Raw genomic sequence first — 12,130 nt, 5'->3', positions numbered from 1 at the left:
AAAGTAAGTATAGATATATATGGTATGAAATACATAATGAGCTATGAGCTGGAATGTACAATGCATGCCTTTTTTTTTTTTCGTCATCAAGCTTTATTTTAAGGGAACAGTGGATGAAAATACCAAAAGCTCTCTTATCTGGCTAGGTGCATTAAGTCAGACAGTAGTACAGGAAATGGTATTCCAAGGGTCAGATACATGTATCTTCTGTGAAGTATTCAGTCCCTAGCCAAATCTGTTTCACTGTATTGTATCCTTGTTGGTCAGCTATTTGAATGTCTGAAAGACGTTGATTATTAAAAATCATAAAGTTAATACTTCAGTGTTCTAAGGAATACATATGGGGACTGTTGAAAATCTTCATATTAAAAACTATTCTTTGTAGCTTATCATTTTCTTCATAAAATTGCATTCATCATAATTGCTGATATTTTCTGGGCCCTAAACTAAATGTCAGGCATTGTTCTAAGTGTCTCCAACTATTAGCTTATTGAATCATGCAGTAATTCTTTCTGGTGGGTATTGTTTTCATCCCCATTTTACTGATAGAATAACTGAGACTAAAGGGAACAAGGTAACTAGCCCAGGGACACACAGCTTGTGAGTAAAGAGCTAAGCCAAGATTTTAAACACAGGTATTGTCTTAAACTAAAGTTAGACCCTAATGAGCACATAAATTCAGAGCTAAAATAATTGATAAAGCTGTTGTTTTGTTTTTTAAGATTTTATGTATTTATTTGACAGAGACAGCCAGTGAGAGAGGGAGCACAAGCAGTGGGAGAGGAAGAAGCAGGCTCCTAGCGGAGGAGCCTGATGTGGGGCTCGATCCCAGAACGCTGGGATCGCGCCCTGAGCCAAAGGCAGAGGCTTAATGACTGCGCCAGCCAGTTGCCCTGATAAAGGTTATCAGGGCGCTATTGTTAAGATGACTGAAACAGTTTCATCCTCATATTTCATCACCAGTGCAGTCCTGTTCAACCGTGTTTACCCAGACTTGCACCAGCTTTTGTAAAAATTTGTTACTGCCTTCACTGATTTCAAGAGTTGGGGAGCTGGGAGGTGTATTTACAGAAAATAGTAAAGTCTTAAACCCTTCGGGAGCCTTACCCTAAATGTGGCAACGAGCAGGGAACAGCAGAGCAAGTTGAAATGAGGTTGGTGGGTAATGAGCTACAGGATAGCTTTCTGCACATGACTGTTGCAGTTTTTCAAGATTCATTCATGATTTTTGAAAATTTGAAATCATGTCATGAACACTTGGGTTTACCTTTTTTGTCTGTTTTTACTCTCCCACATGACTCTGGAAACTATTTTATTTAACAAGCAATTACATAGTACATACTTGTTTACAAATTTTAGGTCATTTAATCCTCATAGCAACCTAATGACATAGTTAGTGTTGTCATGGAGGAGAAAGTGAGATACAGAGTGGGACGCAGGAACTTGCCCAAGGTCAGACAGCTGGCAGGTAGCAGAAACATATGCAGGTTACCAAGCTTTGGGGTTAATTTTTTTAACAGCTTTTTGAGATAACACACATACCATAACCATTTAAGGTGTACAATTCAGTGGGTTCTGGTATATTATTTTATTAATTTTGTTAAGTTATAGTAAAACATACATAATGTGAAGTTTTATTTTAACTGATTTAAGTGGTCATTTCAGTGGCACCATCAGTATTTCCAAAATTTTTTTATCACCTGTATAGAAACCCTGTACCTCTTAATAACTCTCTCTTCTCCCTTCCCCTCAAGTAACCTCTAACCCCCTTTCTGTGTCTATGAATTTGCCTATTCTAGATTTCATATAAATGGAATAATGCAATATTCATTGTTTTATGTCGGGCTTATTTCACATAGCATAATGTTTTCAGGGTTCATTCATGTTGTAGCCTGTATCAAAACTTCATTCCTTTTTCTGGCTGAATAATATTCCATTATGTGTATGAACCACATTTGGAATATCCGTTCATCTGTTGATGGACACTTGGGTGATTTCCACCTTTTTTTTTTTTAAGATTTTATTTATTTATTTGACAGAGAGACAGCCAGTGAGAGAGCGAACACAAGCAGGGGGAGTGGGAGAGGAAGAAGCAGGCTCCAAGCAAAGGAGCCTGATGTGGGACTCCTTCCCAGGACTCTGGGATCACGCCCTGAGCAGAAAGCAGACGCTTAATGACTGCGCCACCCAGGCACCCCTGATTTCCACCTTTTGGCTATTTGTGAATAATTTTGACGTGAACACTGACATATAAGTATCTGTTCAAGTGCCTGCTTCCAGTTCCTTTGAGTGTATACCCAATTTATCTTTTTGAGGAACCTGGGTTTATTTTTCAGCAGTTGAAACCACTAATATATAGTGGCTGTTCTCTGTACGACTGGGATGAAACCTGTTAGCAGCTTCTGTTTACAGCTTCTGTCATCCCTCAAATCAGTTGTACATTTCAGCTATTTTAATAAACTGGAGAATTACCACTGTTTTCTTTTTACTTTGCATACTTAGTGATTTCTCTATGTGAGCAATATTTTTGTCCCATTTGATAGTAAGATCTTATTTGGTATACTTGAGAACAGTAGAAATATAACGTGAGCCACATGTGTAATTTAAATTTTTCTAGGGGGCGCCTGGGTGGCGCAGTTGTTAAGCGTCTGCCTTCGGCTCAGGGTGTGATCCTGGTGTTCTGGGATTGGGCCCCACATCAGGCTCCTCCTCTGGGAGCCTGCTTCTTCCTCTCCCACTCTCCCTGCCTGTGTTCCCTCTCTCGCTGGCTGTTTCTCTCTCTGTCAAATAAATAAATAAAATCTTTAAAAAAAAAAAGTGAAGAAAGTAACTAAAAGCTGAACAGCAAAATAAACATTTTATTATGAAATATCATTTATTATGTTATTGCAAGGAGAGCTCGTCTTCACATTTATGTTTAACTCTTCAGTCTCTAAACCAAAATAAAACTTTTGGCTGTTCCTACAAGTCTTCATAATGACTGATTAATTTTTCTTCTTTAAAAATCTATTAGGAATTTCCTTTGGAATTGTATTAAATTTATATTTTAATTGGAGAGTGTTCGGCACTCTTAAAATACTGCCTTCTGATAGTATGTCACTCCATTTATTCAAGCCTTTTTTTTTTTTTCTAGTTCAGCCCTTTTTATATTCTACCTTAGTAAAGTTTTATGGTTTTCTTCAAAACTGTGTATTTCTGTGCTGTTGTGCATGGGATTTCTTACTGCATTTTCTAACTGCTTGCTTTTATAAACTCTTGATTTTATTTTATAATCAGGTACCTACCAAATCCTTATTTAGATCCACATTAGCTCTAATAGTTCCTCTGTGTGAGCTGATACCCTTTTTAATGTTTGCTAGTCTGTTCATAATCAAACACACATGCACACATACATACGTGTACACACACAAGCACTTTCGTAGTCATGTGTCAGATGTGCTGCACAAGCAGGGTCCATTCCTTTACATTTTCATGATTTGTGTTCCTTCATTTACCCCATCCCTCGTGATAGAGACCAATGCAGATGGCGGACAGGCACGATGGCTAAAGGAGTTCTGTTCCAGTTCTCTTACTTTTAGCTTGTTAGCCATCCAGAGGCTGTTTAGACCTATGACAATTCAAAACAAAGAAATTGCTTTGTGCTGAGTAACTAAGATATTAGGGCCAAGGAATTATATAAAACTAAGTGTGCTGTGCTTTAGAGTTAAAAGCATACTGTTACTCTTTCTGGTGAAGTTCACAATCTTATTATATGTTTCAAGAGGCATAAATAATTGCCTTTCCTTCTCATTCACAAGGGAAATAAATAAAAGGAATAAAGAAGAAAATAATTTTATCCAGTAGAGGGCGTGCATGCTACATAAAGACTCAGATTTGTTAATTTCCCAAAAAGGGGACTCATTTTTTAATTCCTGAATTTCGAAATATTCTTGTTACAGCATATTTCCTTATCTTCATTTGAATATAACATGAGTCCTGTTATCGTGAAAGAGCATCAGAATAATTTAAGCAGAAGGCGAGGGGGTCAGGTCAGTGAGGGTATTTAGCTTATATTTCACATTACTGTCTGAAAGAAATGAGATTATTTCATTATTTTAAATGTACATCAGTTTCCTGAGCTGTGAAAGAAGGGTGTGAGGAGTAATTGAAGCAAGATCAGGGAATGAAGTAAGTTACATTCCTGAAGGAATGTATAAGCATTAGAACCTAGAGTTCAAATGGAGCTAATTTATTACTTTTTTTAACTTTCTGAGAATATATGTATATACACACATTACATATGTATGTAATTAGTCAATTTTAAATTCAGAGAAATAATACATAGGCAATAAAGCAGAACATCATCTTTCCACTCAGGAGTTCCTCTGTTAAAATATGTATTTTTTAAAGATTTTATTTATTTGAGAGAGAGAGAGAACGAGCAGTGGAGAGGGGGAGAGAGAGAGAGAAGCCGACTCCCTGCTGAGCAGGGAGCCCAATGCAGGACTCCACCCCAGGACCCAGGGATCATGACCTGAGGTGAAGGCAGATGCTTAACCAGCTGAGCCACCCAGGTGCCCCCAAATAGTTTTAAAGTAAAAGTAATGCATATATAAATTTAGAAAATTCAGACCATTCTTAAAAACATTAAATGAAGAATAAAATCTACCTTCCATCTTCTGTGCTAGTCCAGAAAAGGAATTTTAGATCTCTTAAATAGAAAGTGAATTATGGGGGTGCCTGGGTGGCTCAGTTGGTTAAGTGTTTGCCTTCAGCCGGCCGAGGTCATGATCCTGGGGTCCTGGGATCTAGCCCCAGGTAGGACTCCCTGCTCAGCAGGGAGTCCGCTTCTCTCTCTCCCTCTGCCCCTCCCCCATGCTGGTGCTCTTGCATGTGCGTATGCTCACGCAAGCTTGCTTTCTGTCTCAAATAAACAAAATCTTTTTTTTTTAAGTGAGTTAAGGGGAGAGTGATATATTGTCGCAAAAATGAAGATTTATAGTAAATCTCATCCCTAGTGTAAGGATTCAAGTGTGAGTGTTGATTAATCTGTACCTTTGCTCTAAGATCAGTCTGGGTTTCCTTACAGGTTATTGTCTGTCTCCTTTCATAGAAGAAAAAAAGCTAATGATAATTAATATGACTTTACTTGTAGAAAAATAAGAGCAGTCCTGGTTTTCCGAGTATAGAAGGCTCGTTACCTTTTAATGTCCTTTAGGGTCTTTGCTTTATCACTTCAGAAAAATAAAGCGCCTCTCCTCTGTTGACAACTGCAGAAATCATTAACATAATATTCATTCATTTGTTTTAACTTTCTGTTTCCAAAGAGAGCAGGACTCAGGCTGGTTAGTTTTCTTTCCAAAAAGAATGATACTTCCTAAATAGAAAAAAAAATATTTGGACAAACTATTTTGGGGTTCATTGTTAGAATCTGATTAGAGTAGCAGTTCTAAGATTTTGTAGACCACAAATTGGTTACGTAACCATTCTTACCATTTCTCAACTGATGAAACATAAATTTGTTTAATGTCTGCTATGAGCTGTGTAAGACACCGGAAGGAATATAAAAATATATATAAAATATTCCCTTGTCATATAATTTGTAACTTAGCTAGGAAGAAATACTATTGTATGTCAAACAACTAGAAAATATGCAAAACAGTATTAATAATAGCATTAATATTTAATAACTCTGTACTGTACAGCAGGTATTGCTGTGAACATTCTGTATGCTTATCTCACTGCTTAAAACTGACTCTTGGCAGTTATTTCATTGTTAATATCTATATCAGGTCACGTTGTCTATAATCAGTGGCAGAGCCAGGATTTAAATCCAGGTCTTTCTGACTAGATAGCTTGCATTTCTGATCACTAATAACAAATGTTAAAATATTTTGAACTGTCCTTTTTAAGTTTTACCCAGAAGTTCTAAACTGTTGACTAGATTAAAATATATCTACTTTTGATTTTAGGGTTTGTACTGTAATCAGTACTTTGTATTTTGATAGTCTTTATAAGCAAGAGGTATTTCTGTTTGATATCCCTTAGCTTTTGCTTAGCTCATTATATTCCTAGGAGACATACAAACTCCTGTATGATATGTTCTGTGTGATTTGGATAGCATTGATATCTCTCTTATTTCCCAAAGTTTCTGCATACAAACGTAGTAAGTGACATATCAGGACAACAGAATGGGTTTATTCTTCGCTTTATTTTCAGATTATTTCAAAATTGATTTTGATCATAATTACTTTGTATGTTTTACATCTGATGAATAAGCATTGCAGTTTTCTTAAAATTAAAAAAAAATACATCTAGCCACGTAAATTTAGGAAATTAGTTTATCTAAAAAATAATGAGGCTTCTACCAGCAAAAAATCAAAATTAGTACTTACCTGAAAATACCAAGTTTTCCATCCTGTCCATCCCACCCTCTGCAGTTCAGAGGGCAATAATCAGATTCAGAGGATAATCAGATAGCACAGCAAATGTTGCTCTGCTCAGTAAAATACATTGACAATGTGATACATAGGAAGTTTCTTACCCAGTTGTAAATGTCTTGCTTACTCAGGCATGCAGTAGTGTTCTCTTCCCAAACTATAAATTACCTTACAGGACAGTATTTTATATTTTTTTCTTAATATTCCTTCCAGTGTCTTACAGAGCTCAGAGCAATTACAAACTGTAGGTAGAAAAGGTATAATCTTAGGAGGTTTTGCCCCTAAATTATACAGTTTCTCTGTGTGCAACAAGACAACATGCTATGATGTGGCAAGACCATAGATTTTACAGATGGTACCGTGTTTAAATCATAACTCTCAGCTCAGCAAAGAAAATCACTGACTCTAATTGGGTCTGGCTTCCTCAGCGAGTTAGATCTGTTCTAGCCTTAGAAGACTAAAAACTGAGAAAGGCCATTTCATGGAGGGAAGAAAAAAAAAAGAGCTAGCAGGCTGAGATCTCTCAGTTGGTCAGTTTTCTGCTTCCCTCCTTTCTCTACAGCTCTGGAGTATTTTGACTTGTTCTAGCACCATCTATCACTTCTCTGGAATGACTCAGAACACGCATTAGAATGAGTAGAATAGAAGGGCAGGAGCGAGACTGATAAGAGCAAACGCAAAGTCGAGAAAAAGTTCGAGATGATTGGTGGTCATGGTTCATGATGACATGAATATACTAAGTGCCACTGAACTATATGTTTTTAAATGGTTAAAATGGCAAATTTTATGTATATTTTGCCACAAAAAAAAAAGACTAAGTTGAGGCAGAAGGAAAAAACATTGTGCGAGAAAACTTGTCCTGTGACTGACCTCAGGAGGCTGGTTTTTTTTTTAACAAGAATCTGAGTGCTGAACAACATTCTCTTTTCAAATAAAGATCACCTTGATACAGAGATAGTTTAACTCAGTGAAGAGATACGAAAACAACCATAGATCAATTCCTTGGTCCATTTGGTCTGCTTAAATATTCCTTTCTCAACAATGCCTGTCAAAATCAAGCAAAAGAAACTCTTTCCACCTTCTAATATGTGAAGAAAAAATAAAATTTGGAATGTTACTCATTAGATTCTGTTACTGAATCATATTAAAAATACCATGTTATTGGATATTATGTTGCCTTGGCTAGTTGGTTTATGTATCCTTTTAGAAGTTTTGCATTCTAGAGTAGTTGATTTTTAAACTTCTTACCAATAAAAACTTTTTTTTTCAAACTAAATTTGATGAAGAATCTTTAGTATATAAAACAGGCAACATGGAAAGCATAGAGGAGCTGGTAGAAACTAGGAGTAGGGGACCTGAGAGCCCTGCGCACTTGGCCTCTCCTCGGTGTCCTATGTTGGGGCCCAGCTGGAAAGTAAACAGGTTGAAAGCCAGGGCTCTGTAATCATATACAGAACTTATAGTAGTTTAGATAGGTTTATGGTGATTTCTAGGGTTGAATACACTGGACTTTTAGCATTATATTACTCCCACTATGTCCATTCTATGGTTTAATGTATTTCAGCTTTTAGCACCTTTCCTAAGATTGTAAGGCGACTTAAAAGAGAGATGTGCCTGTGATCAGGTGTTAAAATCATAGTTGTTTTACAGGGTAGGTGAACCATTAGATTTTTCTGAAAGCATATTTTTTTCATATAGTATCTCAAAAGTGATTTAAAATCTTTATTTCATAAATATCAGGTTCTATCAAATATTTTCCTATTTAACACTAATTTTGAAGGAACATCTGTACCCCTGTGTTTATCACAGCATTTTTTACAATAGTCAGACTATGGAAGCAGCCCAAGTGTCCAATGATAGATAAATGGACACAAAAAGATGTGGTATATATACAATGGAATATTATTCAGCCATTAAAAAGAATGAAACCTTGCCATTTGCAACATGGATGGATCCAGAGAGTATAATGCTAAACAAAATAGAGAAAGACAAATACCATATGATTTCACTCGTGTGGAATTTAAGAAACAAAGGACAAAAAGAGAGAAGCAAAAAAACAGACCCTTAAACTATAGAGAACAAACTGATGGTTACCAGAGTGGGGTGGTGGGGGGAATGGATGAAATAGGGGATGGAGATTAAGAGTACATTTATCATGTTGAGCACATGAATAATGTATAAAATTGGTGAATTACTGTGTTGTACACCTGAAACTAATATAACACTGTGTTAACTATACTGGAATTAAAAATTTTTTTTAAGTATTTGCCTTTTTAAAAACGTATTGCTGTTGTTTTGCTGAGTCATTACTATAACTTACTGCTTATTGATACTTACCTAACATTGGCTTTCAAATTGATTGTCTTTCAATGAAGGCTTTATTGAAAAGGCTTGAAGCTGTGAAACCAACAGTTGGTATGAAACGCTCTGACCAGCTGATGGACTATCATCGCAATATGGGTTATCTCAGCTCATCACCATCCTCAAGACAAGTGAGATCAACTCTTGGCCAGTATAGCCCATTAAGTAAGCAGATTCAGGATTATTTTGTAATTATGTTTGTGTATTTCATCCTTTTTAAACAATATAACATATTATTGGATAGAGTTTAAAATAGCTGGCTTCTGGAATGCACTCTGTTATTTTTCATTGGCATGCTTTGTCTTTTGTTAATTCACTTAATTTCAGGCTTCACTTGCAGTGTGTAATGGCAGCATAGGAAAGAAACAGGGAGATAAAAACAGTTGAAAATACCAGTAGCGCCTTCAATAATGGAGAGACTTAATTTCATTACATTTATTAAAGGAAGAAATGAGTAGATAATGCTGTTTAAAAGCTGCTGAAACATCCCCCTAACCAGTTAAGAATTATTGGTAATATCTTTAGCCCTTATATGTACTTTGTCTTCCTCACTGGATTATCTAAAACAGGAATTAGTCTGTAGAGTCATCAGATAGCATCCCTCCTAATGGTTGATCTGTAATCAGCACACACCCCGCTGGTGGTGTGTCCCAGAAAATGTAGCACGCAGTAACCACTTAGCGCTAGTGTATGTGACACATGGAAAGGCCAGACATTCTCATGTACAGAAGCCTGTGCTGTTACTTCACGTATGCATTCTAAACTATAAAAAAGAGAAGCCAATGTTAGAAGAAAGTTGGACCCACTTAAAATGCCCCAACTCCTCAGTGCTCATGTGAGTCTTAAACACTCACATGACTAGTAATTCCATTCATTCATTTCATTCTTTAGGCATCACTTCCTTGGCATAGTTAGCAACTAAGATAGGGTCTTGTTCCAGTAATTCATACATTGTTCCTTGAATGTGGTAAATTATTTGTTGAATAAATTCATAAATGGTTATACAAAGATCTTTTGTTTTTTCACTTGAATCATTTGAGCAGCTTTCTAAAACCTTTATTCCCATCCCTAATCTATTGAATCAGAATCCCCTAGTTTAGAGTCTGGGCATGTTTATGAATATATTTTTAATCTCCAGAGGGAATTCTGAAGTGCCTTCCTGTTTGAGAATTATATTAGGCCAATAAAAATGCATGTGAGATAGAGAAGAAAAATTTATTCTGGACTTTAGATTAGGAGTGGAAGTTTATCAGGTAATGGTGTATGTATTTAGTTTAAATAAAATTATTTCTTGTTCTTCATATATTTTCAGGAGGAGCTTCTAGAACATCGAGTGCTACCAGTGGTCTCAGTTGTAAGAGTGAGCGACCAGTTGTTGACACGTCCAGTGGCCTGTTGCTAAGACCTAAGCCCCCTAATGTTCGTACAGCTTGGTTATAAAAACTTTTTACTTTAAGCATTGTTCATCCAGTTCTTATTGAAGTCCTCTTGTATATTACTTCAATTCTGTGTGTAAACTTCTCTAATTTAAGATATACAGCAAGTTGTAATTTTATTGTAATTCAATGCAAAATTGTTTTCAAAAAGACAATGTAAAATCAGTGTTTCCTATGAGGATGTGTTTCTATGAGATGTATATGTATTTGATAGAGAAATGGTAGTATGCACGTGTATTTTCTCAACATAGAAATTGATTCAGCTCTTATACTGACAAAATAGTTGTGATAGTACCACTGCATATTGGACCCAAGATGTTAACTGTATTGTTCTTGTTTTATGTGGTTTTTTATAAGCTTTAAACCATGAGCATAGCTCCTAAATTTGATATGCTCCAGAATTTAGGTGGTATAACTCATAATTTGATTGTAAGACTTGATCGTACACTTTCTTATTATGAAACAGAACTTGAAATTTGTTTTCACTGGTGGAGTTGATTTAGATTTGGTGAGCAGATTGAGAGAAGCTTGTGCTAGGGCAGCCCTTGTGATTCTCCAAAGGCATCTACTACCTCTGTGTAAGTGTGCTGAGTTAGAGCTTAAAAATGTGATCAATCATTCCAGACCATTTCAAACTGTGAGTATTAGGAAGTTCAACTTGAAAGGCCCTTTTCCATATTCTTACACATTCGGGTAAAATAACACTGAAGATTCTGAGAAATGAGGTAGGTAGACTTTAGAGCTACAGCCCACTACATAGTGATTAAGTTGTCCAAGGACCAGATGACCATAAGCAAAAGCAAATACTTGTTGAGCAAAATAGCACCACCAGTTTGAAGAGCCAAGAAGCAGATCCTCAGTTGTGTCGGGACAGTGCTTAAGTGATACTGTTAACAAGTTGTGTTATGTTTAGTGTTTGCTGTATTAATAGAGAAGATAAATAAGAAATGCATGGTCTTGAAGCTTTAGAAATTCCAACTACTGTTTTTAAGGGCTGAGAAAGAAAACTAAAGTATAAATGGTAAAGGAGAAATACCACACATTTGTTGAGGCTACTTTAAATGTCATCTGATTTTCTTGTATTGTTTGGTTTGGGCTTTTGTGTTGAATCCTGGAAGTACCATTTTTGCCAGTGCCACTTTTGAAATCCTAGTCATCTTAATGGAATTAGTAATGGCAAATAAGGTGTGAAATACTTGACTTTTGAAATTAGAATTTTTTCTGTCAATCTGTGGACTTTCATTTCATACAACAAAGTGTATCTTAGTTGTGGTTGCTTCTGCTGTCTTAGTCATCACTTTTTCATTGCTGGCCTTTTCAGTATACCTTTAGAATATATTGGAAAGTTTCCATATTAAATGCCAAATCTCTCTTTTTTTAATATGAATTCTTGATCTGTAGCCACAATTACCTTTGTTGTTTATTTTTACAGGTTAGCTCAAGCTTGTAGCATGTTTGCCGAACTTACTTTTCTTACCACCTTGGGCAGTAAGCCAAACTGCATTTTGCTAAATATCAATTCAGAATTTCTTGGTCTTAAGTTGGTATTGATGGATTTTTTAGGATACGGCCTGTGAAGTGTGAAAACAGCAGTGTTAAAAAAAATTCACGGGAACACAATCTGTGAGATTTTTCTGATGCTTTCTTTGGGCTGTAATGTTCGTTCATTGTTATTTGATGCTGTGTTCTGGTGACCAAGTTCCTAGATCATTTAGTGCTCTAATTTATTTATTAATTTTAGTTATACTAAACCAAGGGTGTTTTGTGTTTTTAGCTTATCGCACTTTTAATGTTTGTATAACCAACTTAGAGAAAAGATAATGCTGAATTTAAAACTCAGCATTTGGACACCTGCCTGATATTGTAAGCTAGTTTTTGTTGAGTTTTAAGTTGCTAGGGGAAAAAAAAAAAAAA

The 12,130-nt window shown here is 36.0% G+C and overlaps 1 protein-coding gene across 2 annotated transcripts in view; it reads left to right on the top strand.

Annotated features, from left to right (window-relative positions):
* CFAP97 (cilia and flagella associated protein 97) overlaps positions 1–12,130 on the top strand; it is a 38,520-nt gene extending 26,390 nt beyond the window's left edge. For both annotated transcript variants that reach the window (XM_034647583.1, XM_011237637.3), the window contains exons 4-5: positions 8,795–8,945; positions 10,093–12,130. In XM_034647583.1, the coding sequence (XP_034503474.1) occupies positions 8,795–8,945; positions 10,093–10,220 (279 nt within the window). In that variant the 3' untranslated portion in view covers positions 10,221–12,130. The remainder of the gene's footprint in view (positions 1–8,794; positions 8,946–10,092) is intronic.

Source organism: Ailuropoda melanoleuca, chromosome 18, assembly GCF_002007445.2.
Source record: "Ailuropoda melanoleuca isolate Jingjing chromosome 18, ASM200744v2, whole genome shotgun sequence".
NCBI lineage: Eukaryota > Metazoa > Chordata > Mammalia > Carnivora > Ursidae > Ailuropoda > Ailuropoda melanoleuca.
The sequence above is the reverse complement of the archived record's forward strand: the minus strand, read 5'-3'. Positions and strand labels throughout refer to the sequence as shown.